General features: G+C 41.9%; 1 protein-coding gene across 2 annotated transcripts; it reads left to right on the top strand.

The window, feature by feature from the left end:
* The first annotated feature begins 12,185 nt into the window (after positions 1-12,185).
* On the top strand, positions 12,186-24,131 carry LOC102459047 (cysteine-rich venom protein TEL1-like). Of its 2 annotated transcripts, XM_006137023.4 has the most exons (8): positions 12,186-12,325; positions 16,847-16,908; positions 17,615-17,731; positions 18,178-18,265; positions 19,108-19,253; positions 20,385-20,479; positions 21,393-21,481; positions 23,377-24,131. In XM_006137023.4, the coding sequence occupies exons 2-8, from the start codon at positions 16,849-16,851 to the stop codon at positions 23,502-23,504; spliced, it is 723 nt and encodes a 240-aa protein (XP_006137085.3). In that variant the 5' UTR covers positions 12,186-12,325; positions 16,847-16,848; the 3' UTR covers positions 23,505-24,131. The 2 variants fall into 2 exon arrangements, with proteins under 2 accessions (XP_006137085.3, XP_075779477.2); XM_075923362.2 differs by lacking the exon at positions 12,186-12,325 and having other exon boundaries at positions 16,822-16,908.
* Positions 24,132-24,612: the final 481 nt, after the last annotated feature.

Below are 24,612 nucleotides of genomic sequence, written 5' to 3'. Positions count from 1 at the left end.
CAAACCAATTTGATAGCTTTCTTTGATAGGATAATGAATCTTGTGCATAAGGGAGAAGGGGTAGATGTGGTATACCTAGACTTTAGTAAGGCATTTGATATGGTCTCTCATGATATTCTTATCAATAAACTAGGCAAATACAACTTAGATGAGGCTATTGTAAGGTGGGTGCATAACTGGCTGGATATCCATTCTCAGGGTATGTCTACACTACCCCGCTAGTTCGAACTAGCGGGGTAATGTATGCATACCGCACTTGCTAATGAAGCTCGGGATTTGAATTTCCCGGGCTTCATTAGCATAAGCGGGGAGCCGCCATTTTTAAATCCCCGCTGCTTCGAACCCCGTGTAGCGCGGCTACACGGGGCTCGAACTAGGTAGTTCGGACTAGGGTCCTATTCCGAACTACCGTTACTCCTCGTGAAACGAGGAGTACCGGTAGTTCGGAATAGGACCCTAGTCCGAACTACCTAGTTCGAGCCCCGTGTAGCCGCGCTACACGGGGTTCGAAGCAGCGGGGATTTAAAAATGGCGGCTCCCCGCTTATGCTAATGAAGCCCGGGAAATTCAAATCCCGGGCTTCATTAGCAAGTGCGGTATGCATACATTACCCTCCTAGTTCGAACTAGGAGGGTAGTGTAGACATACCCTCAGAGAGTAGTTATTAACAGTTCACAATCCTGCTGGAAATGTATAATAAGTGGGGTTCTGCAGAGGTCTGTTTTGGGACTGGTTTTGTTCAATATCTTCATCAACGATTTAAATATCAGCATAGAGAGCATGCTTATTAAGTTTGCAGATGATACCAAGGTGGGAGGGGTTGCAACTGCTTTGAAGGATAGGGTCATAATTCAAAATGATCTGGACAAATTGGAGAAATGGTCTGAGATAAATCAGATGAAGTTTAATAAGGACAAATGCAAAGTGCTCCACTTAGGAAGGAACAATCAGTTTTACTCAAACAGAAAGGGAAACGACTGTCTAGGAAGGAGGTTAGATAAATGTCTATCAGGGATGGTCTAGACAGTACTGGGTCCTGCCATGAGGGCAGGAGACTTGACATGATGACCTCTCGAGGTCCCTTCCAGTCCTAGTATTCTATGATAACACTGGCCCTTTATTTGAGACCTTTGTTTGGCTTTATTCTAACTGAGTTTGCTATTTTCATCCCAAAATTATTTGACTTTTTCTATCAGAACAATGACACCACTTCAAAATATTAGGCAGTGTTATAAATCTTCTCCAGTGGTTCTGGGCATAGCTTCAGGTATATTTTAATCAATTATTCTACTTAAATGTAATTAACCAATCCTAACATACTGTAACATGATTATCTATCCAGTTACATCCCACAACCTTACTTGGTTTACACCCAACAAACTTAATTATACATGAGACAGGAAAAAAAAAATCAAAGAACCAGACAGAGCCATGAAGATAAACAATAGAGAGAAGGGGTGCATAATAACACAGCAATAAAGAATTATGGATTTCACAACCCCAACTATTGATAAGTGGGTCCTTGCTAGACAGAAAGCTAGCAGCCTTAGTTTCTAGGCTCTTCCCTTCATCTCTTCAATATGACTGGTTTGGAATGTGTCAAGACTAGCTTCCTGCTTATTGCTGTCCTTTCTGCTTTACCAAAATCCTTAGTTCAAGAACAAGGCATCAGACCATCATATTGTGATTTTGATTCCTTGTTTTTTTATCCCTGTAAAAATACATCAGAATTCTTAAATTATAGGTCATATGAGGCAGGCCTGAATATCTCGATCCTAACAGGCGCTGTCCTCAGGTATGGAAAGATGAAATAACACAACAGAATATTGTGGATATTCATTTGGTATGCCCGGCCCCCGCCAATCCTGCTGCCACTTAGGCATGTGCTTAGCTATAAGCAGCAGCTCATAGAACCTGGACCTTAGCCAGGAGACAGTTAGGCATTGTAGCCTGCTCTCTGGATTTGGTATTATTCCATTGCATGAGTCACTGGGTTCAATGCTGTGCCTCACAGACTGTGTAAGGCGCATACCAGGCCAAGTCAGAGCATGGTTATGACAACTCTACTCAAGCCATCAGGGAGTCTCTTGAGTATGGCTGGGAACTGCTAAGTCTTTTGCTCCATGCCAGACTTTCCAGATGCTGGAATAATGAGCACAGTGATTGAAACACTGAAGCACCAATTTTTGGTGACTAATCCAAATTGAGAGAAGAATTCATTTTTGGATCAACAGATAGTCCTATGGCACCTGAGGGTATGTCTACACTAGCCCCCTAGTTCAAACTAGGAAGGCTAATGTAGGCATTTGAAGTTGCAAATGCTCTTTTAAGCACTCTGCCTTCTGGGCACTCCTCTTGCTTAAAGAAGATGAATTCCCGAGATAACTTTTGCAGATACTAAACTTCAAGTGCATGCTTGTGACCTTGAACCTTCACTGGTATGTAAGGAAATGCTTGCTGTTGAGCACGTGACTGTTTTGCTGAATCAAGGTCAAAAGCACAATTAGTGAATAGATCATTCATTCATTTTACACCTGACCAAAAAGCTTTACCTAGTGATCACAAGAACATCCAATGTTTCTTTTAGTAGGACTATTCAACCTTGTGCTTCAGGGCTATGACAAATTCCAACAACTAGAGCTAAGAATGAGAGTTGTTGTGGGGAAAAGGGGACCACTGAGTTCTTAAATTTCCTCTGAACTAGCTGGTATTGGACACTTTCAGAGACAGGATATTAGATTAGAAGGTCCCCTGATCTGATCCAGTTTGGCAATTCTTACATTTCCGGTGAATAAGGCTATGTCTACACTGCAGCGCTATTTTGGGATTGTTGAATGGCTGCCCCCTGGGCTTCTTTGTGCCAGGCCGGGCTCCTCTCCCCAGAATCAGCATCTATCTTCCTCTGCCCCTCAATCGGGAGCCTCCACCCGGCACAGGGGTGTCACAGGACCAGCTAAGGCGTGCTCCCTAAGGGCGAACCCACAAGTCAGTCCCTTTAGAACTCCCCAAAGGTCCTCCGCGGTTCCCTGAGCATCCCTTTTCCCTGGCACATCCCGTTAGAAAGTCCTACACCCCATCACCTATGGTCCTTATGGGTATGTCTACACTAGCCCTCTAGTTCGAACTAGATAGGCTAACGTAGGCATTCGAAGTTGCAAACGAAGCCCGGGATTTAAATATCCTGGGCTTTATTTGCATGTTCCCGTCCGGTCGCCATTTTGAAATCTCACTAGTCCAGACTAACTGCTCGCAGCTACATCCCTCCAGACCGATGTCCCCGCCATCGGGGATCCAGTGACGTCGCTTCTGGTTCCTCCTCCTTCCGCTCCTCGCGGCCCCCTCGGGAGTATGACGCTGCCAGCAGCTGAGGAGAACACTCGGCCCAGCTGGTGCAGAAGCCATGGTGGCTTTTCGCCCAAAGCACCGGAATGTGGGATGCCGCTGCGGCCCTGTCACAGGGATACTGGAGGTATCCATAGGTATCCTATGGCTGAACAGAAAGCCCATTATTTCAAAATATAACGAGCTCGCTATTCCAATGTCCTTGTAAACCTCATTCCATGAGGAGTAAGGGACAGTTCAGAATGGCGGGTTATTTTGAAATTTGGCATTCTGTAGATAGTGCCAAATTACGAAATAATCTATTTCAAAATAAGATATGCAATTTGCATAGCTCCAATTGCGTATCTTATTTCGACCTACAGTACAGTGTAAATGGACCCTAACAGATACCAACTCATTGTGTAAGTGGCATGATGGATGTAATGTTAACCCATCATTATAAACATGATTTTTTTTTTGGTAACTGTGACAAATACACTTGTTGTCAGATGATGACTGTGTCCATGTGGTCTTTCTGTGCACTGTCCCAGCTCAGTGCAAATAGTTGGCCCAGCAAATTTTGATCTAACCACTCGATTAAACCACAGATCTGATTTAGTAGCAAAGTCTCTCTCTCTCTGCTTGGTCACAGGGCCTCATTCAAGGCCCCTGATGCCAATGGAGAGACTTCTCAGTGAATTTTTCTTTTGTGAGTTTTGTAGGGATTGTAGGAAGAAAGAGGCAATATAATTCATTTTTATTTAGAAAGGTCTTCCTTGGGTTAAGACAATTGCTCAGGTGGACTTCCCTGCTCCTCGCCCCCTTAAATACAAAATGAATTTTGAATTCTTTGCTCAGGGACACCTCCTACAAAGGGTTACCAGATCTGTAGATATTTGCTTTATATCCACAGGTATCAGCATCCAGGGATATAGATGCGGACATCCATCTTTCATGTTTGTGCATATAGATACGAATGTGGATACACATTTTGTATCTGCACAGGGGTCTATGACTGGTATTTTGTGCAATTGATTCAGGAGCTCACCTGACAGAAAGTTTTACATGTGGATCACAAGAACATCCAAAGTTTGTTTTAGAAGGAATATTCAGAAAAAATTTTGCTTCAGGGTAAACCAAATTCCAAGAACTCGAGCCAAGAATGAAAGCTTTTTTGGGGAATAGGGAACCATTGGGCTTTTTGCTTCCTCTGAACTAGCTAGTACTGGACACTGTGAGAGATGGGATATTAGATGTACCCCTGATCTGATACAGTTTGGCAATTTCTATATTACCTGTGAATAACAGACATCAACCCATTGAGCTAGTGTCACTATGTACGGAATGTGCATTCATCTCTAAAACCTGATTTTTCTTTTTGCAATAGTCCCAAAATACAGTTGTTGTCATATGAGGGCTATTATGCATGTTCTTTCTGTGTGCTGTCCCAGCCCTACCCAAATAATTGGCAAAGCAGATTTTTATCTGATTGCCTAATTAATCCACATACTGATTTAGTAGCAAAGGTAGTTGTCTAGGTTTATTGTTAACTGCATGTGGTCCTTGTATCCTATAGTCTCTACAGGACCTTTAACATCTGTATATTCTTTACAGTGGACCAGGTCAGTTAGTGGTGGAAATTTCCAGTGCACTCCAGGTGAATCAAAGACCTGAGTCTCCATTTTATAAACCAGTATAAACCGTGATGTGGTTAGGTAGCACCAGTAAAGGTCCCAGTGCAGACTTCTGGGGGACACCAATATTTACCTTTCTCCATACTGAAGATTGCCCATTTTCTCTCATATGTTTTGTTTCCTATATTTTAACCAGTCACCAATCCAAGAGAAGACTTTCCCTATTAAGAATGTAAGAATGGCTATGCTGGGTCAGACCAAAGGTCCATCTAGCTCAGTATCCTGTCTGCCGACAGTGGCCAATACCAGATGCCCCAGAGGGAGGGATCACAACAGGTAATATTCATGTGATCCCTCCCCAGTCACCCACCTCCAGAGAAACAGGCTAGGAATACCATTCCTACTCATCCTAGCTAATAGATTAATGGAGATTAGGCCCATCAATGGCTATCTAGCTCTTTTTTGAACCCTGTTAAAGTCCTAGCCTTCACCACATCCTCTGGCAAGGAGTTCTACAGGTTGACTATGACCTGAATGAAGAAAAACTTCCTTATAATTGTTTTAAATCTGCTGCCTATTATTTCTTTTGGTGACCCTCCAGGTTCTTTTATTGTGGGAATAAGTAAATAACTTTTCCTTATTCACTTTTTCCATACCAGTCATGATTTTATATACTTTTATCATGTCCCCCCTTAGCCTCCTCTTTTCTAAGATGGAAAGTTTAAGTCTTTTTAATCTCTCTTCATATGGGACCCTTTCAAACCCATAATCATTTTTGTTGGCCTTTTCTGAATCTTTTCCAATGCCAATATATCTTTTTTGAAATGAGGCGACCACATCTGTATGCAGTATTCAAGATGTGGGCGTACCATGGTTTTATATAGAGACAATAAAGTATTCTATCTTATTCTCTACCCCTTTTTAAATGACTCCTAACATTCTATTTGCTTTTTTGACTGCCACTGTACACTGAGTGGATGTTTCAGAGAACTATCCGCAATGACTCGAAGATATTTCTCCTGAGGAGTTATAGCTAAATTAATCCCCATCATATTGTATATATAGTTGGGATTATTTTTTCCAATGTGCATTACTTTACATTTATCAATATTAAATTTCATTTGCCATTTTGTTGCCCAATCACTTAGTTTGGTGAGATCTTTTTGAAGCTTTTCACAGTCTATTTTAGTTTTAACTACCTTGAGCAGTTTGGTATCATCTGCAAATTTTGCCCCCTCACAGTTTACCCCTTCCTCTAGATCATTTATAAATAAATTGAATAGGATGGGTCCCAAGAAAGACCCTAGAGGGATGCCACTAGTTACCTCTCTGCACTCAGAAAACTTACCATTTATTCCTACCATTTGGTTCCTGTCTTTTAACGAGTTATCAGTACAGGAAAGGACCTTCCCTCTTATCCCATGACAACTTACTTTACTTAACAGCCTTTGGTGAGAGATCTTGTCAAAGGCTTTCTGGAAATCTAAGTGTACTATATCCACTGGATCCCCCTTGTCCACATATTTGTTGATCCCTTCAAAAAACTCTATGTGTGTCTACACTGCCATCCTAGTTCGAACTAGGGTGGCTAATATAGGCATTTGAACTTGCAAATGAAGCCCGCGATTTAAATATCCCGGGCTTTATTTCCATTTTCCCAGGGGCCACCATTTTTAAAGGGCCCTAGTTCGAACTATCTGCCCCCGGCTACATGCGGCATGGACTAGGTAGTTCGAATTAAAGCTCCTAATTCGAATTACCATAATGTTATGGTTGTTTGAATTAGAGCTTTAATTCGAACTACCTAGTGCGTGCCGCGTGTAGCCGCGGGCAGGTAGTTCGAACTATGGGGCATTTAAAAATGGCGACGCCCAGGATACTTATATCCCGGGCTTCATTTGCGAGTTCAAATGCCGACATTAGCCACCCTAGTTTGAACTAGGCTGGCAGTGTAGACATACCCTAGCAGATTAGTAAGGCATGATTTCCCTTTACAAAAACCAAGTTGACTTTTCCATAACAAATGATATTCATCCATGTGTCTGACAATTTTATTCTTCACTATACTTTCAACTACTTTGCCCAGTACTGACATTAGATTTACAGCTCTGTAATTGCCAGGATCACTGCTAGAACCCTTTTTAAATATTGGCATCACTTTAGCTATCTTCCAATCATTTGGTACGGAAGCCGATTTAAGGATAGGTTACAAACCAGAGTTGTTAGTTCCACAACTTCCCATTTGAATTCTTTCAGAACTCTTGGGTGAATGCCATCTGGTCCCGGTGACTTGTTACTATTAAGTTTATTAATTTGTTCCAAAACCTCTTCTAATGACACCTCAGTCTGGGATAATTCCGCAAATTTGTCACCTAACAGGAATCGCTCAAGTTTAGGAATCTCCCCAGCTGTGAAGACTGAAGTAAAGAATTCTATTAGCTTCTCCGCAATGACTTTATCATGTTTGAGTGCTCCTTTAGCATCGCCATCATTCAAGGGCCCCACTAGTTGTTTAGATATTCTCCCATGGCATTTACTTTCCTTAAGAGTCTTTGGTGAGGGACCTTCTCGAAGGCTTTCTAAAAATGTAAGTGCATTATAGCCACTCTATCCACTTACTTTTTGGCCTCCTCAAGGAATGATAGTAGGTTGGTGAGCCAATTTCCCTTTAGAAAACATGCTGACTCTTCCCCCATAGGTTGTTTAGCAGTCTTCCTGTGTGTCATGAACTTAAATTTTGTTGTAATTAATTTTTGAGTTGTTGGCTACCCATGAATTTAGGGGTAGAGTGAGTTACATTGATATCACTCAAAGAAAAGTAATTATACCTAATTAGAAGACTTACCTAGCATTGACTGAGTTCTATGGGGCCTTGCAGATATAGTAACAGAGGAGGATACTGGGGGCAGATGCAGTAGTCAGGGAGGGGGGGTTGAGGAGGGACTCAAGACAGGGCGTCCCATCTAGCAGGGCTTTCTCTCTCCCCTCCTCTGCCAGATAGGCCTTCCTGCCCTATCCCCAGCCTTTCCGACCATCAGGGGCCTTTTCTCTCTCCCCAGCTTTCTGGCCACTAGGGGGCTTATCCCCCCACAACTTCTATTGGCCAGCTGAGGACTTTTCTCTCACTTCAGCTTCCCCCACCTCCCTGGTTGGCAGAGACCTTCTCTCTTCCCCTAGCCTCCCCTGACTGGCAGGGACTCTTCTCCCCATCCACCAAGGGCTCCCCCTCCCCCAGTGATGTGGCCAGGGGCTGGGGTGGAGAACGGCTCTAGTGACAGGCAAAATGAAAGCCTTAGCCCCAGTTGGCCTCACTCTTGGTGGTGCAGCAGCCCCCAGTGGTCACTCTAAGTATAGCTCTCCCCTGTGCTTGCTGCCCCCAGTGGTCACTGTGAGTATTCTGCCACTCCTTTCTGCCCTTTTCCTTTCTAGAAAACAGTCCCATTCTCAGCACTTGACATTTTCCTTGCACAACCAACCTCTGACCTTAAGATAGGGTAAGAGGAAGCTGCAGACCAAATCTGGTAGCCCTAGCTCTCACCAATTAGGAGGAGTTCTTGAACAAATGGACTCGCAGACAGTCTCATAGACAGACACGTTCCAGTATCTCTATATATTTTAGAGTGCATCTGTCTATCTGTGAGTTCATCTGTTTGTGTATCTGTGAATCCATTTGTTCAAGATCTCCTGAACTGTAAGAGCTAGGAGCACCAAATTTGGTGTGCAACTTCCTCTTACCATAACTTAAACCAAGATCAGTTTGTGGTTGTGCCTGTAAAATGGGAAGTGGTGGGAATGTGAGGCTATGTTTACACTGCTGGGAGGGTTTTGCGGAAGACGTTTTGCCATGAAAAAGCCCCATGTAGACAGGGCCATTTGTTGGAAAAAAACCCTTTTTTCACAAGATCCCTCATTCCTCAAAAAAAGGAACTTTACAGGATCTCACGAAAAAGATTTTTGTTCCAACAAATGGCCCCGTCTATATGGGGCTTTTAGAGGCAAAACCTCTTCCGCAAAAAGGATAGGCAGAAGATATGCAAATGAAAGCGCGATTTGCATATCTTTTGCCAAAAGAAAAGTCTGTGTAGATGTAGCCTCATGACTGTTTTCCAGAACAGAGAAAGGGAGGGAGCAGAGAGAAGAGGGATGCAATACTAGATTTGGGCACTGGGGGTAGCTGCAGCACCAAGAGAGTGGCCAGCAGAGCTGGGGTTCCACCATCTTGCCTGCCTCCAGACCAGGTGAGTAGCTCCCAGCCCCAAATGTGGAGCCTGCCTCCACTATGGGGAGTCTGCAGACTGGGGGAGGGGGAGGCAGAACCCGGAACCTGGCCTCCCTTAGTCAGTTTGCAGAGCATGGAGGGCTCCATCTGCAGGCTGTGGGGAGGTTACTGGAGGGGGAAGGGACTCACACCTCTACACATAGTGTACAGGCCAGAGAGGGACCATTGCAGGCTGAGGGAAACCCCAGATCCTTACCCCCTATCCCAACAGCGTGCAGACCACGGAAGAGGCCACTGGAGGAGGAAGCAGCCTCCAGAGCCTGGTGCCCCTCAGACAGCCTGCAGAACTGGGTTCCTAGTGTGGACGTTCTGCTTATCAATTTGACATAAGGGAAGTTATTTCAAAATAAGAAAGTCCTTGTGTAGATCAGGGCTAATTAAACCACTTCCTCTGCCTGCCCTCCATCTCCTGCCAAATTATTGGTCACACACCCATCTCTAGGCCTGTACTTCTTAATGCATCATGTTTCCAGATATCTATCGATCGCCCTGTTCCCCACCGATTGATATCTTAGGGTGCATCTGTACTGCAGGGCTTAACTCGAAATAAGCTATGGAAATTGAGCCACATCAATTGAGTATCTTATTTCAAAATAGCTTCTTTTGAAATAGGGAGCTGCTACACAGCACTTCTTTCTAAATAGAGCATTCTGCCTCTGACTTCCTTTATTCCTCGAACAACGAGGGTTACAGGCGTTGGAGTAAGTTCCCAGTTTACCAAAGTAGGAGAAAAGATGCTGCCTTGGGCATTTACAAACTTGGTGGAAAGAGCACATGGAGATGGCGAGTCCTTACACACTATATATGGGACGGTTGGAGCTCGCTACAGGGAGCTGATTCCACTTCTCAAATTCAGCATCTGGAACGTGCTCTGGGGTTACTAGATAGGGGAGGGCTATTGCAGGGGTCTGCACTTTATTCAGCTGATCCTCTACTGAGGGATATCATTTTAATCGTTGGGAATATCACTAAGTCCCTCATGGCTGAACTTGTAAACAGTGTAAAGGCTATCTTATGGGGAGGAGAAGCCTGTGGCCAGGTTCAACAAACCCTGACCAGTCACCTTGTAAGCCCTATAAGATGCCTGCTGGGCTATGGCCTACTGAATTGGAAGGGACTAATGTAGCCAGCCAATTAAAAGAGTACTGGCCCTTTAGGCACACCTGGCGCACAGCCCTGGGGGAATGCACACTCATGATAAGGCTGATGTACCTTTACTATCACGGGAGTGGCTGGAGGGAACTGGGTCTCAGCCACCCTTCTAAAGCCAAGGATTGGGGGTAGTTGTAGAAGCAAATGGACCTGAGAACCAGTCTGGCAAGTTCAACTTGGAGCATACAACACTTGATTGCTAATAGGGTCTGAGGTATGCTACCACATATGGGTTAGTACAGGCAGGACCAGGAAACACCTGGGAGGGGTGGTCACAAGAACCAGCCTCCTTGCAAAGTATAGAACCAGTGTGCTACCCAACATTGCGTGCAGCAGGGAAATAGAATTGGCTGGGAGGGATCAGCTGTGCTTAATGGCCAGACTCTGGAGAGCGGGAGATGTGTGGGGTGGGTGGGGTTTAGACAGGGAAACTTCTCCTTGTAGCTGGGAAACTCCACTTACCAAACCCATGTCCCTGCTGTGCAACAGCTTCACGTAATTGGGCGCCCAACAAGGCCAATTAACCGGACTGAAGCAGTACTGGAATCTACCTGGATGAACTGGGACCTTTTAACACACTTGCTAAGGCAGCTCCTGGCCAAAGAATGCCAAATGCAGTGGGATGTAGCCTGGGATGTCATTCAGACTGACAACTGAACTGCCTGCTTGGATTGAAGTAGCTTGTGACCTTTCAACATACCTAACAGACACTCATTTCCTTCCTGGTTGTATTACTCACGCTGTAGGGATATTGCTTGTACAAATTATATTATCAGTCACAGTAATGGGTTGTTGAAGCAATGTGCTGCCTTAGCCTCTCCCCAAAACTCATACTTTTAAAGTAAGACCCACTCATTTCATAACCCACCTTTTCTGCCTCCCCATAGCATGACTGGTGGACTAAGATATTGAGCAATTGGATTCAGGGCCTTTAGCCCGAGGGTCCTGCTGGCCAGTGTGCTGGAAGGAAAAGTGCCTGAGCCCTTCTTTGAAGAGAGTGGGGGAGTTTTGGAATCTGTAAGGGCTAACTAGGGGGTGTTGGAAAGTGTTACAATGATATAGGAAAGACTAGCAAAGGCAACACAATTTCTTCTGCTTGCTAGACAGAGTTTGCTAGCCTTTCCCTTCCTCCTTGTTAGGGTAGATAAGGAATGAACAAAGAATGTAACTTTCTAATGAATACTCTGTGTATAAAAGTAGCATTATCTTCCCACTTCCCAGATTCATAAAGTATGCAAACAGGGTCGTGTCTCCCCACCTCTTCTGATTTAGGGAACATGCTTCCACTAAAAGTGCTGTACACAGTAAATGGACAGGTATAATTCTATTCATCACATTGTTATTTAATGCATGTTTACACCTCTAAGTAGGGCTTAAGGGGAGTTGTAATACATATGTGTATTTACATACTAACCTGGATAAAAGAATATATCTGCGGTTAATGTATCGCTCACTCAGACCAGAGTTTTGGCAGAATGAGTATCTACAATAAAGACACCCATCTACTTTATCTGCTTCTGGGTCACCTGTACTTTTTCTAACAGTACTCAAGTTTGAAATCCACTGGTGTAGATGAATATTAGATCCACTGTGATGTAGAGATACTTAAGTGTGTCAACTATTTGTAGTAACCCTTCCTGACATGAGATTATGCAGTTCGCTCTGATTGTGCAATGTATTTATCATGATTCTTTCAAAATACACCAAGAAGGAAGTAAAAATCAAATACAAATAACATATTTTGGGGGAGTGTGTATGACAAAGCCAGTGTGCCATCCAGTTCCAGTTAGGGAATTATTTCACCTGTTGTGACACTGAATCATCTTGCCAAAGCAGGAAACTGGTGAGCTATATATAATGGTCCAGAGAAGCAATCCATTCATCGCCGCAAACTGTTGACAGGCACAGAAGACATTTCCTATCTGCCCCGAAAGAACAGGTAAGCTTTCTGTTGCTTTATTTAACACATGAAGACCTTGTTCTCAGGTTTTTAAATATAATCTTCTATAGAGAAGACCGTTTGAAATATTAGAGTGCTCAAATGGCTGGATTTTATTTTCAATGAAATGAGGCAAGGTAATAAATAGCTAAAGGGCTAGTTAGCAAAAGTAAGAAGTCTGCAGGGAAGTGGCGTGGGGGCGGGGAGCTGAAGCACCAGCATGGGCTCCCCAATAGTGGGGAGGCCCTAAGCCTTGGGAGCCAGATCCAGGCAACCCAGGGCTGCATGCAACCCCCAGACCTTAGGTTCCCCAACCCTGCACTACAAGATTGACCTCCAGAGCATCAATCCTCTCATAAGTGTAAATCTTCCCTTTACATTCAAGTTCTTTGTACTCACTCCTGGCTTAGATAAAATTATCCTCTGGATAAGGATCTTGTCTCCTTACATAGCCATAAACTACCCAAGTAGAAATTGTAAGTGTATCAAGAGATAAGTAATAATACAACTGAATTGTGAGATCAAGAGGAAAGCTGTTCAGTTTGTATGAATACGTTAGGCTAGACCGAGTCTTCCCAAGGGAGGGGAACAGAAGCACACACTAGAAGATTTCTGCCTGTAATGCTGAAATAATACACCCTGGAGATATTAAGGCACTGATCCAGCAATGGTGCACATGGATCCATCCAAAGAGGTCAGTGAAGCTTTGCACAGATACAGAGCAGAAAGCTGATCGCACTCTATTTGTACATCACAGCTAGTTAAAAATAGGTAGTGTAAAAAACACACAAATTATCCGTGATGACAAGGGAAGCGGTACTCTGGTGGCTGATAGGTCCACAAGGGGCTACAGAACAAGCAAAGCTTGGCCACCTCTATGCTAAGCAAAGACATTTGAATGAAAGTTTTTCTAAACATGTATGTAAGTAGGAGTCCCACTGACTTTCAGTATATTACAACAGGCCTTTTTGTAACTTCTTAGAATCATGTACAATCAGTTGTATTTTCTTTATTTACAAAATTGATAACAGAAACACTTCTGCCATATCTTTGGAGGACACTTCTCAGCCTTATTTGCAAATTTAACAATATTTAAAATTTCAATGAGTGGGTTATTTCCACTTCAGAACCTGCCACAACATTTATTTTCCTGAGTTTTAATGCCAGCACCATTTGTATGTGAAAAATTATGTTTTTCACTTGGCTGAGACAACAGTTGTTTCCTGGTTTCATCCAAGATCAGACACGTTTTTGCTTTTAATACTTACGGATAGCTACAAATTTAGCAAAAACACCACCTCCCAAGTGCTGAACAAAATGCAAGAATTTTTTTTATATTATTGATATTATTTCTTGTGACAATAGTGCTGGGGAAGTCATGCATACTATTACATTAGGAAATAGCAAAATAAAGGTCTATGGTAAGAAATGCATAGTGCAGCTTGAACCTCTCTAATCTGGTATCTCAGAAACTGACTGGTGCTGACCCAGCGAATTTATTGACCCAAAGGAGGTCAATATTGTCTAGCAGCATTATCAATATTTCCACTGCTTACTGGGTCCTTAGACGACATTTAGGGGTTAATTAGAGCTAAATAACAGCACAGAACACTGAGAGCCAGGACTGGTGGCTGTAAACAAACTTTATGGGGGCCACAGGAAACTTGGCCACACCCATGATCAGTGGACCTCTGGCTAACCAAAATCATGCAGAACCATAGATGTTGCCAGACCAGAGAATGCTGGACTAGGGAATCTAAGAGGGGTAGAGGGGTAGCCATGTTCATCTGTAGCTTTACAAACAATGAGAAGTCCTGTAGCACCTTAGTTTCTGTCTGTCTGTCTGTCTCTCTTTCTCTCTAATCATCATGAACTTTCATGGGCAACACCCACTTCCTCAGATGAGCCGAGACTAGAGAAGTTCAACCTGTTCTTATAGCTTAGTTAACTAAATGCAGTACCATAAAATGTATTACCACGAAAGATAATTTACATCTCTCAACCCTAAGTATCGACATTAAATTGTGTAATGTTTATATATTTTAGAGGTTATGGCCAGATGCTCAGCTAATGAAAACTTGATTCCATTACCATCTTAGGAACTGGCCCATAATAAATCCATGTGCCACAGACAGATATGACAATTCAAAACTTTTTATTTCAAATCTGTATCTGGGGAGCTGAGATTTGAAACTTGGGTCTAAAATTGCATAAAACTCAGGATTAAACTAGTTCAAATGAAGCAGAAACTCTTATTGTTTGCAGTAAGGTCAGCTACCGGAGGATGATGTCACCAGGCCATTATACTATTAGGCTATGTCTACACTGCGAGTTTTTGCCGCAGAAAATATGCTAATGAGGGACTCATTAGTATGAGTCATGATGTCATTAGCATATTTTCTGCCTTTTCTTTTTGCGCAAAAAGAAGCAGTGTTCCTGCTTCCGTTTTGTGCAAGGCCCCTGTTTTGCGCAAGATCCTTATGCCTGTCCTGGAGATTCCCTCCAGCAGCATATGGGAATGTCTGCCTCATTATACCAGGAAAATCTCAAACCAGAACCATCACCACTACACCATCCCACTACACCAAACATAAAATGAAGCCAACAATATAAGAACCTGCCTAGTCTGGGGGTTGGGCACAGGGTCGATGGAAGTGAATTCCATCCCAGCCAATACTCAAGCCAGGTAAATTGTAAGCACTGAGAGTCAAAGCCTCTAAGTGGATATTAACTACAATAACAGGGCTAATTGGATCCTGGGCCTTATAGTGATTTCAAAATACTCCCAAGCACTTTTGGAATTGCACCCAGCTTCAGGTAGAAAGGCAAAGTAAGAAATGCAGTTCAAGCCCACATCCCAACTGCTAAGAGCCCTGTGCAGTGGAAGAAGTGGACAGCTGCCATCTGCAATGGATATGGCTCCATGTGAACATCAAGGGCAGCCCTGCACCTCATCAGCTCATCCTTGGGTGAAAAACCATTGCGGTGTCCCATTCACACAATTACACTATGGGCAAAACTTCTGTAACGAAAGTCCTGAAGCAACTCATCTTTCCTGGGACACAATTCTGACCCAGTCCCTGATGACTGCATAGCAATATACCCGTGGTGGGAAATTACCACTGACCCATTGAACACGAACACCGCAAACACATCAATGAATCTTTAGGTAGATTGTGATCAGGACTCTGCATTTGCACTGGAGAGAAGGAATCTCCTCTCACCATTTACATATGGACTACTCAAAGATGAGGTACCTGTAGGTGTATTTACTTATCCATTTAGTCTGTCTTCAGAGCAGGTAGCAGGAGAAAGAAAAAAGATATAGCAGCTGCCCGTACTCAGTGGCCAGAGTAATGGACAAAGCTGTGGGAGCTGAGAATAGAAGTTTACATTCGTGCTATAGACCAGCAATACATTATTAGGTAAAGAAGCAAGGCGAAATCCAGGTAGGAACTGAAGCAGAGAAGAATGTCTCCTAAGGATACTTCTGGGAGCTTATACACCATCCCTTGTTCAGGATTGTATGTGATGCTGTCATCTGGCTGTAAATCTTTCCTTCTGTGCAGATGGCCACCTCCCTGCTTTATATTACAAACAGGGGGCACTTGTGTGAACTACACCTAAGGGGCTAAATTGAATCCACATTTGCACTGGCTTGTGTTGCTGTGCATAGTTCACCCCAAAAGTTTTTCCAGAAAAGCACTGATGATTTTACAGTAGATCGTCAGTGCTTTTCCGGAAATTCAAGAGGCCAGTGTACACAGCTAGCAAGTTATTCCGGAAAAGTGGCTGATTTTCCGGAATAAGTGGCCAGTGTAGACACAGCCTTATGTGTCTAGCAAGGGCATATTACTGAGTTAGGTAGTACATCTGGTAAGTCAGTACATCACTTCTGCAGTCTCTATAGAAAAAATTCCTATGGAGCTCGAGGTGGAAGCTAAACCTGTCGCCATGTAATGAAAGCCCCAGGATGGGGTGGCGTCGGTGGTAATGTCTCCCCTTTCTTCCTGCAAGGAAATTTGAAACTCCCTCCTCATTTAATTCAGACCACCACTGCATTAGGCCATGGTCTAAAAGACAGCCCTCTTGTATACCAGCATGTGCAGAGAGGAAAAACACAGGAGGCTGGTTGGTTCCTAGTACTTTTAAAAGTAACAGAGAAAGACAGGAGGCTTTTTCTCTCTAGTGCAGCGGTTCCCAACCTTTTCCAGATAGGAACCCACTTTGACAATTCGAGAAGACTTGGTAACCCAAGGCAATTCAAAAAAAGGGGGACAAAAAGGGGCAGAGCCACCTGGGGAGACACTTTGCAACCCTTTTGAAATGTAATGGTGACCCATATTTGGGTCCTGACCCATAGGTTGGGAAACCTTGCTCTAGTGTATAATGAAGTGGTGTCAAAATCATCCCCTTCCTGAATGAAAATATCCTTAGGTATCTATAGCATATGGCAGCTTATTTTTGCTGTAATAGGTTTAAATACACAGAGAACGAAGGAGGTTGTTCTTCCCTTTTCAGAGATGATTCTGCTCGCTCTACTCCTGGGCCTGGCTGCTGTGCTGCAGCAAACAACCGGACAGGTAAGATGAGAGCTGGGTGAGGAACATGTTTCCAACAAAAGTTAAAATTTTCAAATAGTTTTGCAAATTGAAAATCTGAAAAAAGAAAACATTTGTTCCCATGAGATAAAGCATTTCACTTCAGGAATTTCAGAACTCTCGATTTTGACTGGTCATTTTTTTCAGGTGGGAAAGTGAAATTGCAAAACCATTGAGTCCCTAAAGCACAAAAACAACACAAGTGTTCAAGACAGACTAAAGGCCAAATCTAGCAACCACAATGTAATTAATAAATAGGTGAGGCAGAGCCAGTTCTGTCTTTACCAGCACTGGATTTGACCCAATATATTTTAAAAGAGTTTGTCAGTCTAAAAATCCTAAGATTAAATATTAGCATCAGCGTCTTATTGTAAAATTGGTCACACTTGGACCAGACATGAATAAAATGCCACATATCATAGACCAAAGATATCAGGATCTCACCCATAATTACTGCCTGATTGATAGATTCATTCTGATTAAATTAACTGTAAACATTTCATGATCTGATGTTTATAAGGACACATTAATTAGAATTGATTGTACTGACTTCCACTGAGTTACTGCTGATTTAAGAATCTTTGCAAGGAAACAAACTCTTCCAATATTTTCATACCAAAATGAACTCAATATTTTAGACTCACACAACCACATACAACAATGACTATCGTACATTTCTTTAATTTAGGAACCAGGTTTTGATGCCCTGTCCACTGACAAGGCAGATCAGCAAAATGAGATTGTTGACAAGCATAATACCCTAAGGAGAGGGGTGAACCCAACTGCTAGCAACATGCTGAGGATGGTAAGATGCATTTTGCAAAGTAATCTGTGATGTACCCAGACCCTGCTAATGTTACTAGAGAATTTTCAAGGGCACAACATTTCAGTGGCAGAAAATATGCCATGTGACTCCTTTCTTGCCTAAAATGTTATCCAGCATAGGACTTGTGAAGGGAAGGGAGCAGCTGGATATGATAAATCTTGCAGCTTGTGAATTATGATGTCTCCTTTGGAAGTGAAGAGGAAAACAACTAGCTCTGGTCTGCCAGGTTGTCTTGTGAGATGTTCTCCATGGAGCTAATCACCATGATTTTTAGTTTCCTCCTATGTGATGCAGCCATAGAGCGCTGCTCCTTTTTTTGATCCAGATGAAAGAGAAGTAATTATGAAGAAAACACTGTTTCCAAGTGTCTGTTTACTCACTAAGAGGTACGCAGCTGAACATCTAAAGTTTCTCATTTCATTAAGGAATGGAATGCTGACGCTGCAAAGAATGCCAAGAATTGGGCAAATCAGTGCACTTTATCCCACAGCCCCCAAGAGCAAAGGACCACTAGTAAGTAAAATGTTAATTTGAAATAGTAAATGCATCACTGAACCATTTATATGAACAGCTTCCTGGTAATATAACTATTTCTTATTTCAGTGGTGTTAGTATTATGGTGAATGAATAATATTTACTATTCTGGATGAATGAATTTATCTATTCTGAAATAAGACTGCATCATATTTAGCATTAAAGAGCACATTGTGAAGACAGAATATTTCCATGAAATTTTGCAATTTTCAACTTTTGAAAAAACTGGGAACATTTATTTTTTAGAGGAATCTCTTTCTACTCCCCCGTCTCCTACCGTTTATCGGCAAACATGTCCAATGATATGAATAATTCTGTGTTTCACACTCATTCACTTTTCACTGAGGTCATTTACATTGGTTAACAGTATGATGAATACTGTAGGAATAGTCAGTATTAGACTATTCAGGACACATTGGAGAAGGAACCAAGTTGCAATGTCAAGGAATTGTCTTGTGCTGACAGTAATGGAAGTTTGGGGGATCCTTGGCATTTAGGCAGATCTAGGCTAATTTGTCTTTAGCATGGAGATTTAGACAAACAGCTGAATCGTTGAATACTTCTGAGAACCAAAGGTAACTTTTGAACCTTTGGGATTTTCCCAACGCTATTTGGGGTCGGGAAGGAATTTTCCTCCAGGGTAGATTGGCGGAGGCCCTGGAGGTTTTTCGCCTTCCTCTGTGAGGGCAGGGGACTGGACTTGATGACCTCTCAACATCCCTTCCAGTTCTATGAGATGTATCTCCATATATTATAAAACACTTGCATCTTCTTAAGTCCTTCTCATCAGCTTTTGTGAATGCTCTCCTTTCCATTTCCAGCGGTGGGATGTGGTGAAAATCTCTACATGTCAACTGCACCCAATTCCTGGTCAGATGCCATCCAAGGCTGGTACAATGAGGTGGAAAATTTCATATATGGCACGGGGGCAAATCCACCAGAAGCAGTGATAGGCCATTATACTCAGGTAAGCACCATAGCACAACTTGTAATAGTCATGATTTAATGGATACATCTTTGGGCTAAATGATTTCCAGGTGTAGGAGTAATAACAGCCTAAATATATTTAAAAGGAATAAACAGAGAAAAGGATAAGAATTATTCCAACAGAGCAGAAGTTATGGGAGAAATAACAAAATAAAACTGTGGAAACTGTAGACTAAATATCCTGACCAGCATCCTCACAGGGAGGTCTATTAGACCAAAGGAAGTGGCGGATACACTACGATTTGATCATTTAAATCAGCTTGGTCTAACCTCATTTTAAGAAATAAGGACGCACACAATTTTGGCAGAGAGATAGATGAAAGAACCCACCTCATTTAAAGAAGTGAGATCACATTGGCAGAGATACTCCTCTAGATTTTTTCTTGTGGAAGTAATGTTGTTCTTGATGGATAGAAGGCAGAATCAGGCCCTAAATCTTACCTTCTGTTAGCTTTCCTTCTATATGTTCTTCAGACATGTATGCGCATCTTCACATAAATTGGTTATAAACTAATCAAGCTGATTGTCCTACCCACCAGGGAAGAAAGAGAGAGTGAGAGAGAATTTGTTTGTATTTGTATATATTTTGTAGGCATTTGGATATTACTGGAATGGGGCAAGATAAGAAACTAGAGAGATAAATATCTATAGGTTGGTTTACAATTGTTCTGTAGAATTGTATTTCTTAGATTTCAGGACCAGAATGGGCCATTATGACCATCTAATCTTATGAGCTTCATATAACAACATCCAAATATTTTTATCCACTGATTCCTCTTTGAGCTCAACAATTTGTGGTTAAATCAATATATTTATTGTTTTTTTTATGTCCAGATTTAAAGATTCCAAGTGAATGAGAAGGTACCATGAGCTTGGATTCTATCCTCATTACATTCTATATGGCCTTTCTATAAAGGATCAGTAAAACCAAGTGAAAATTATATAGATTTTCAGGTTATTTTATATAGGAGGGACCTTTTAGTCAGCCAAATGTATAATAATATCGCATGCCAAAATCTCAACTTCATACTAAAGGGTTTTTAAATGTATATTTTATTATATTGAAATATAGAGTCCTTCATATTCATTCATGTATTTATTCTGTCTCCAGGTGGTTTGGTACAAGTCTTACCAGATTGGATGTGCAGTTGCTTATTGCCCTGACCAACCATTCCAGTACTATTACGTTTGCCAGTACTGCCCTGCGTATGTATTAACTTTGGATTTCATTGATTAGTGGAATTCCTTAGTGCTTTAATTCATTGAAATGACCCAAGAAACTTTCATCTACACTGCAGCCTAATCTTTAAGCATGCTTATGGGCAGAGGGGGGCAATTCAGGAATAATATTATGCAGGAATTACATTCTGAAAATATAGGCATCCTCCAAAGCCTCAATAATTTCCCAGTGAGGTCTGCTCTGATGAAAACTCTAAGCATTTTTCTTAACAGCTGGGTAAGTGAAAAAGGAAATACTCCAATTTCTAAATCCTTAGGGGTCTGTAAGAAACTTTCCCTATGGAATGTTAACTTGCAGGGTTTGTTGCATCTTCCTCTGAAGTAGCAGTGCTGGTCACTGTGAGTCCTCTCTTCAGGATGGGACTTAAGCACTTGCATGTATCGTAAGCAATCTCTCCTTCCCAGTGAAGCCAATGAGTGAGAATTTCAAAGAAGTGCAAGGTTTGGCCACACATCTTTTGACACATTTTAATAGTGGCATGTTGGCATATGAAATATCTGTGTGATGCATACCACACTATAGCCAGAGGTGTGTTTGCAGCACATGTAGATACAAAGGTACTCATTTGATTCTAGCTTAGCTTGTAAAATCTTGCAATGAGCATATGATACAACAGGCATCAGCCCAGGTGGTATAAGGCTGTCTGACACCTGAGCACCCTTATTCACTTTTGCAGACTCATAGTATTGTCATTATTTTAGCAGGGTAGGAAGGCAGCTAGGTACAGGTAGGGAGGGGAGATAGTACATCTAGTGAGGGGATGTCTACAGTAGCTGTAAATCACATCCCAGACTGCAGTGTAAATATTCCTGCATATAATGGAAGATGTGCGCTGCATGCTGGCTTTACATCTTATTCTCTTTCATTTTAACATTTCAGGGGGAATATTCAAGGCAGAATAAACACACCGTATCAATCAGGGACACCGTGTGGCGATTGCCCTAATGCTTGTGACAATGGACTATGCAGTAAGTTTTAGCAGAATTTAAGTATGGCAATGGTGAAGTTGTCATTTATTATGACAATGTTTAATTCACTTGGCCGGAAAGATTTGGGGAATTATCCCCTCAAACATCTTTCCTATGGAGACTAACCATGGGGCCCTTACTCACCCTCATTGTTAGCCATGTTATGTTGAAAAATGAGCAGGTATAGGGGCTTATGTAAAGGCTTCTGAGGAGGGGGATTGTTATCTTGCGAGGGGACTGTCATCATGTTCTCATGTCCCCACCAACGAGAATTCTGAGGAGGACATGAAGACAGGTTTCTCATATGTCACATTTCAATATAAAGGAGAATGGGATTGATTGTTTTGCATGTCCTCTCAGGATAGGACAAGAAGTAATCATCTCAGTGAGTCCTCACAGCCAGGGCAGCGGGGCGAGCAGCCGGGCGGGTGGGCATAAGGCAGCCCGGGCCCCTGAAGGCATGGGGCCCAAAGCAACCACCTTGTTCACCTTGCCCTATGGCTGGGACTGGTTAGGTAAGTATATCAAGAATAGTCTAGGAATACTGAATGCTGCCTCAGTCCCTTCCATCCCTGCATTTTTGATTTTGTACTGAATAGGCCTTTGCCATTACTTGCATGTATTATTTTGTGATAACCCTTATAATCCACTATTGTGGCTGAGACCCTGTTGTGCTAGGAACTACATAAATACCTAATAAATAGTCCTGTTGAAAGGAACGAGAGAACTTATGGAATACGTTATACAGAGAGATTACATAGAGAGATGTATTTATATATATGCTGCTTATTAGGCATCAGGAGATCCTCATCAATTTCCCCATCTCCACTCGTCAAAAAAGAAAAAGAACCTTGTGTCAATGTTAAAAATATTTAACACCTACATGGGCTAGAGGAAGTTCCCACAGAGAATTGCTTCCCACCAACCAATTCATTCAGTCCATAAAGGAAATGACATTTTCCTGTTTTCATTCTGAGTAATAGCCTTTGGGCCTCATGGTTGAACTACTGTAAACAAGTAGCTGTACTCCCTTCAGAAGAACTATGTTTTCCACCACATGAGTGAGCATCACACATTTTAGCCCTTTGTATTTCATGCACCAAGCACTTTGCCTCTGAGCAACAAGTTTATTCTAAGACTCCTCAGTGACTCTCTACCTACAGAAGCTGCCAAGTGGTGTGTGAACCTCCTTAGACAGAGAGAGGAGGCTCTCATCTCCGCCCCCTGACATGGTGGAATAAACCACTATTCCAAAATGTCCCGTACTCCTCATGGAATGAGGTTTACAGGAATGTAGGAATAGTGCACCTGTTATTTTGAAAGATGTTTTGAAATAATGGGTGTACTGTCAAGATGAGGAATAGCTATTCTGAGATACCGGAAATATTCTAAAATAGCACCGCTGTGTAGAGGTACCCAAAGTTAGATTGTTCAAAGTCACTAAGCAAAGCCACAAGAGAGGTAGGACAGTTACTTATGACTTCTTTCTCCTGGAGTACCAGTCAGATATAATGGTACTCTTCACAGAATACACTAGGTTTGAAATCTGGATAGATTATTCTTCAGACAAAACTCTAATGGGAAATAGTAAAAGAGAACTGATCTAGTTTTATTACAGGGAGACTGACCACCAAATCAGATTTGTCCATCTTGTAATTATATTGTAATAAGCTGTATTAGAACAAAGTATTGTTCCACGCGACAAAATGTGTGAAACTAGGTGAGCAATTTTTCTGTTAGACTTTAGCAGTTTTACTGGTGAACAAATAAAAGTGAAGAGAAACAAATACTCTGATGCATGCTTACTCAATCAAATTAGGATTTAAAAGAAACAGCGTCATGCATTTCCCCTTCCTCTTGTTAATGCCTAATTTCATGCTCTCTTTTATTTTCAGCTAATCCTTGTACATATGAAGACGTTTACGCAAACTGTCCTGATTTAAAAAATTCCCCCGGATGTGAAGACCCGTTTGTCAAGGAAAATTGCCTTGCCTCCTGCCGTTGCAACACTGAAATAAAATAACAACCTCTGATTCCTCCATTCATGGAAATTCTGCTTTTTAATAACAGAACCTTTTAGAAAATAAGGGTTACATTTTGCATCTTTTAGATGTGAATTCCTGCTGACATCAATTGGGTTACTCATCTGAGTAAAGGCTGAAAGCTCTGACCTTTTACCTCATGTTATATCATGCTTTAATTCTTTGTTTCAAATTGTAGTAGAGTTTTCTTCCATGCCTGATGTTCAGCATTTTACAAGCTTAACTTGTACAATGTTGAATGAATAGATTTGAAATCTCATCGATATCAACATCATCCTTTACCAAATAATATCTACTGGTGTCACTTCCTTCCAAGAAACACTTGTGAAGTTCTTATTCTGTCAACAATCCCAGTGAGACATTGACTTCTCTATCATTCATGAGAGCCACCTTAATGTACAATCAATGGGATCAAATCTTTTCTTAAAAGTAAATATAGCACAAGGAAGGAAGGAAAGAAGAAAAGACAGAAGGATGTATTGTGGGACAGGGGAATATTCTCCTAATAACAAATACAGAGCTGTCATCTGACTTACTTTCAAATATTTTGTCATTTCTTATTTGCTCATTAAATTACTCATTCAATGCTACAAAACTTGTTTTGGCTTTTATTATTTTTACTTTGTGTAAAATACTTTTTAGTCAACTACAAAAAAGGAGTTATATAAAAACGGAAATTAGGACAAATTACAAAGGATGACTATAGGCAAACAATTCAGGAATGCAGTGGCAAGATTAGAAAGGCAAAGGCACAAAACGAGCTCAAACTAGCTACAGGCATAAAGGGAAATAAGAAGACAGTCCATAAATATATTAGAAGCAAGAGGACGACCAAGGACAAGGTAGGCCCATTGCTCAGTGAGGAGGGAGAAACAGTAACAGGAAACCTGGAAATAGCAGGGATGCTTAATGACTTCTTTGTTTCGGTCTTCACCGAGAAGTTTGATGAAGGAATGCCTAACACAGTGAATGCTAATGGGAAGGAGGTAGGTTTAGAAGATATAATAAAAAAAGAACAAGTTAAAAATCACCTAGAAAAGTTAGATGCCTGCACGTCACCAGGGCCTGATGAAATGCATCCTAGAATAC

The sequence above is a fragment of the Pelodiscus sinensis genome, chromosome 3, assembly GCF_052426305.1.
Source record: "Pelodiscus sinensis isolate ZL-2025 chromosome 3, ASM5242630v1, whole genome shotgun sequence".
NCBI classification, from domain to species: domain Eukaryota; kingdom Metazoa; phylum Chordata; order Testudines; family Trionychidae; genus Pelodiscus; species Pelodiscus sinensis.
The sequence above is the reverse complement of the archived record's forward strand: the minus strand, read 5'-3'. Positions and strand labels throughout refer to the sequence as shown.

Coding starts and splice junctions, on each gene's coding strand:
- LOC102459047 (XM_006137023.4), top strand. CDS start 16,849: ATGATTCTGCTCGCTCTACTCCTGGGCCTGGCTGCTGTGCTGCAGCAA. Junction 20,480..21,392: donor GTTTGCCAGTACTGCCCTGC/GTATGTATTAAC, acceptor TTAACATTTCAG/GGGGAATATTCAAGGCAGAA. Junction 21,482..23,376: donor TTGTGACAATGGACTATGCA/GTAAGTTTTAGC, acceptor TTTTATTTTCAG/CTAATCCTTGTACATATGAA.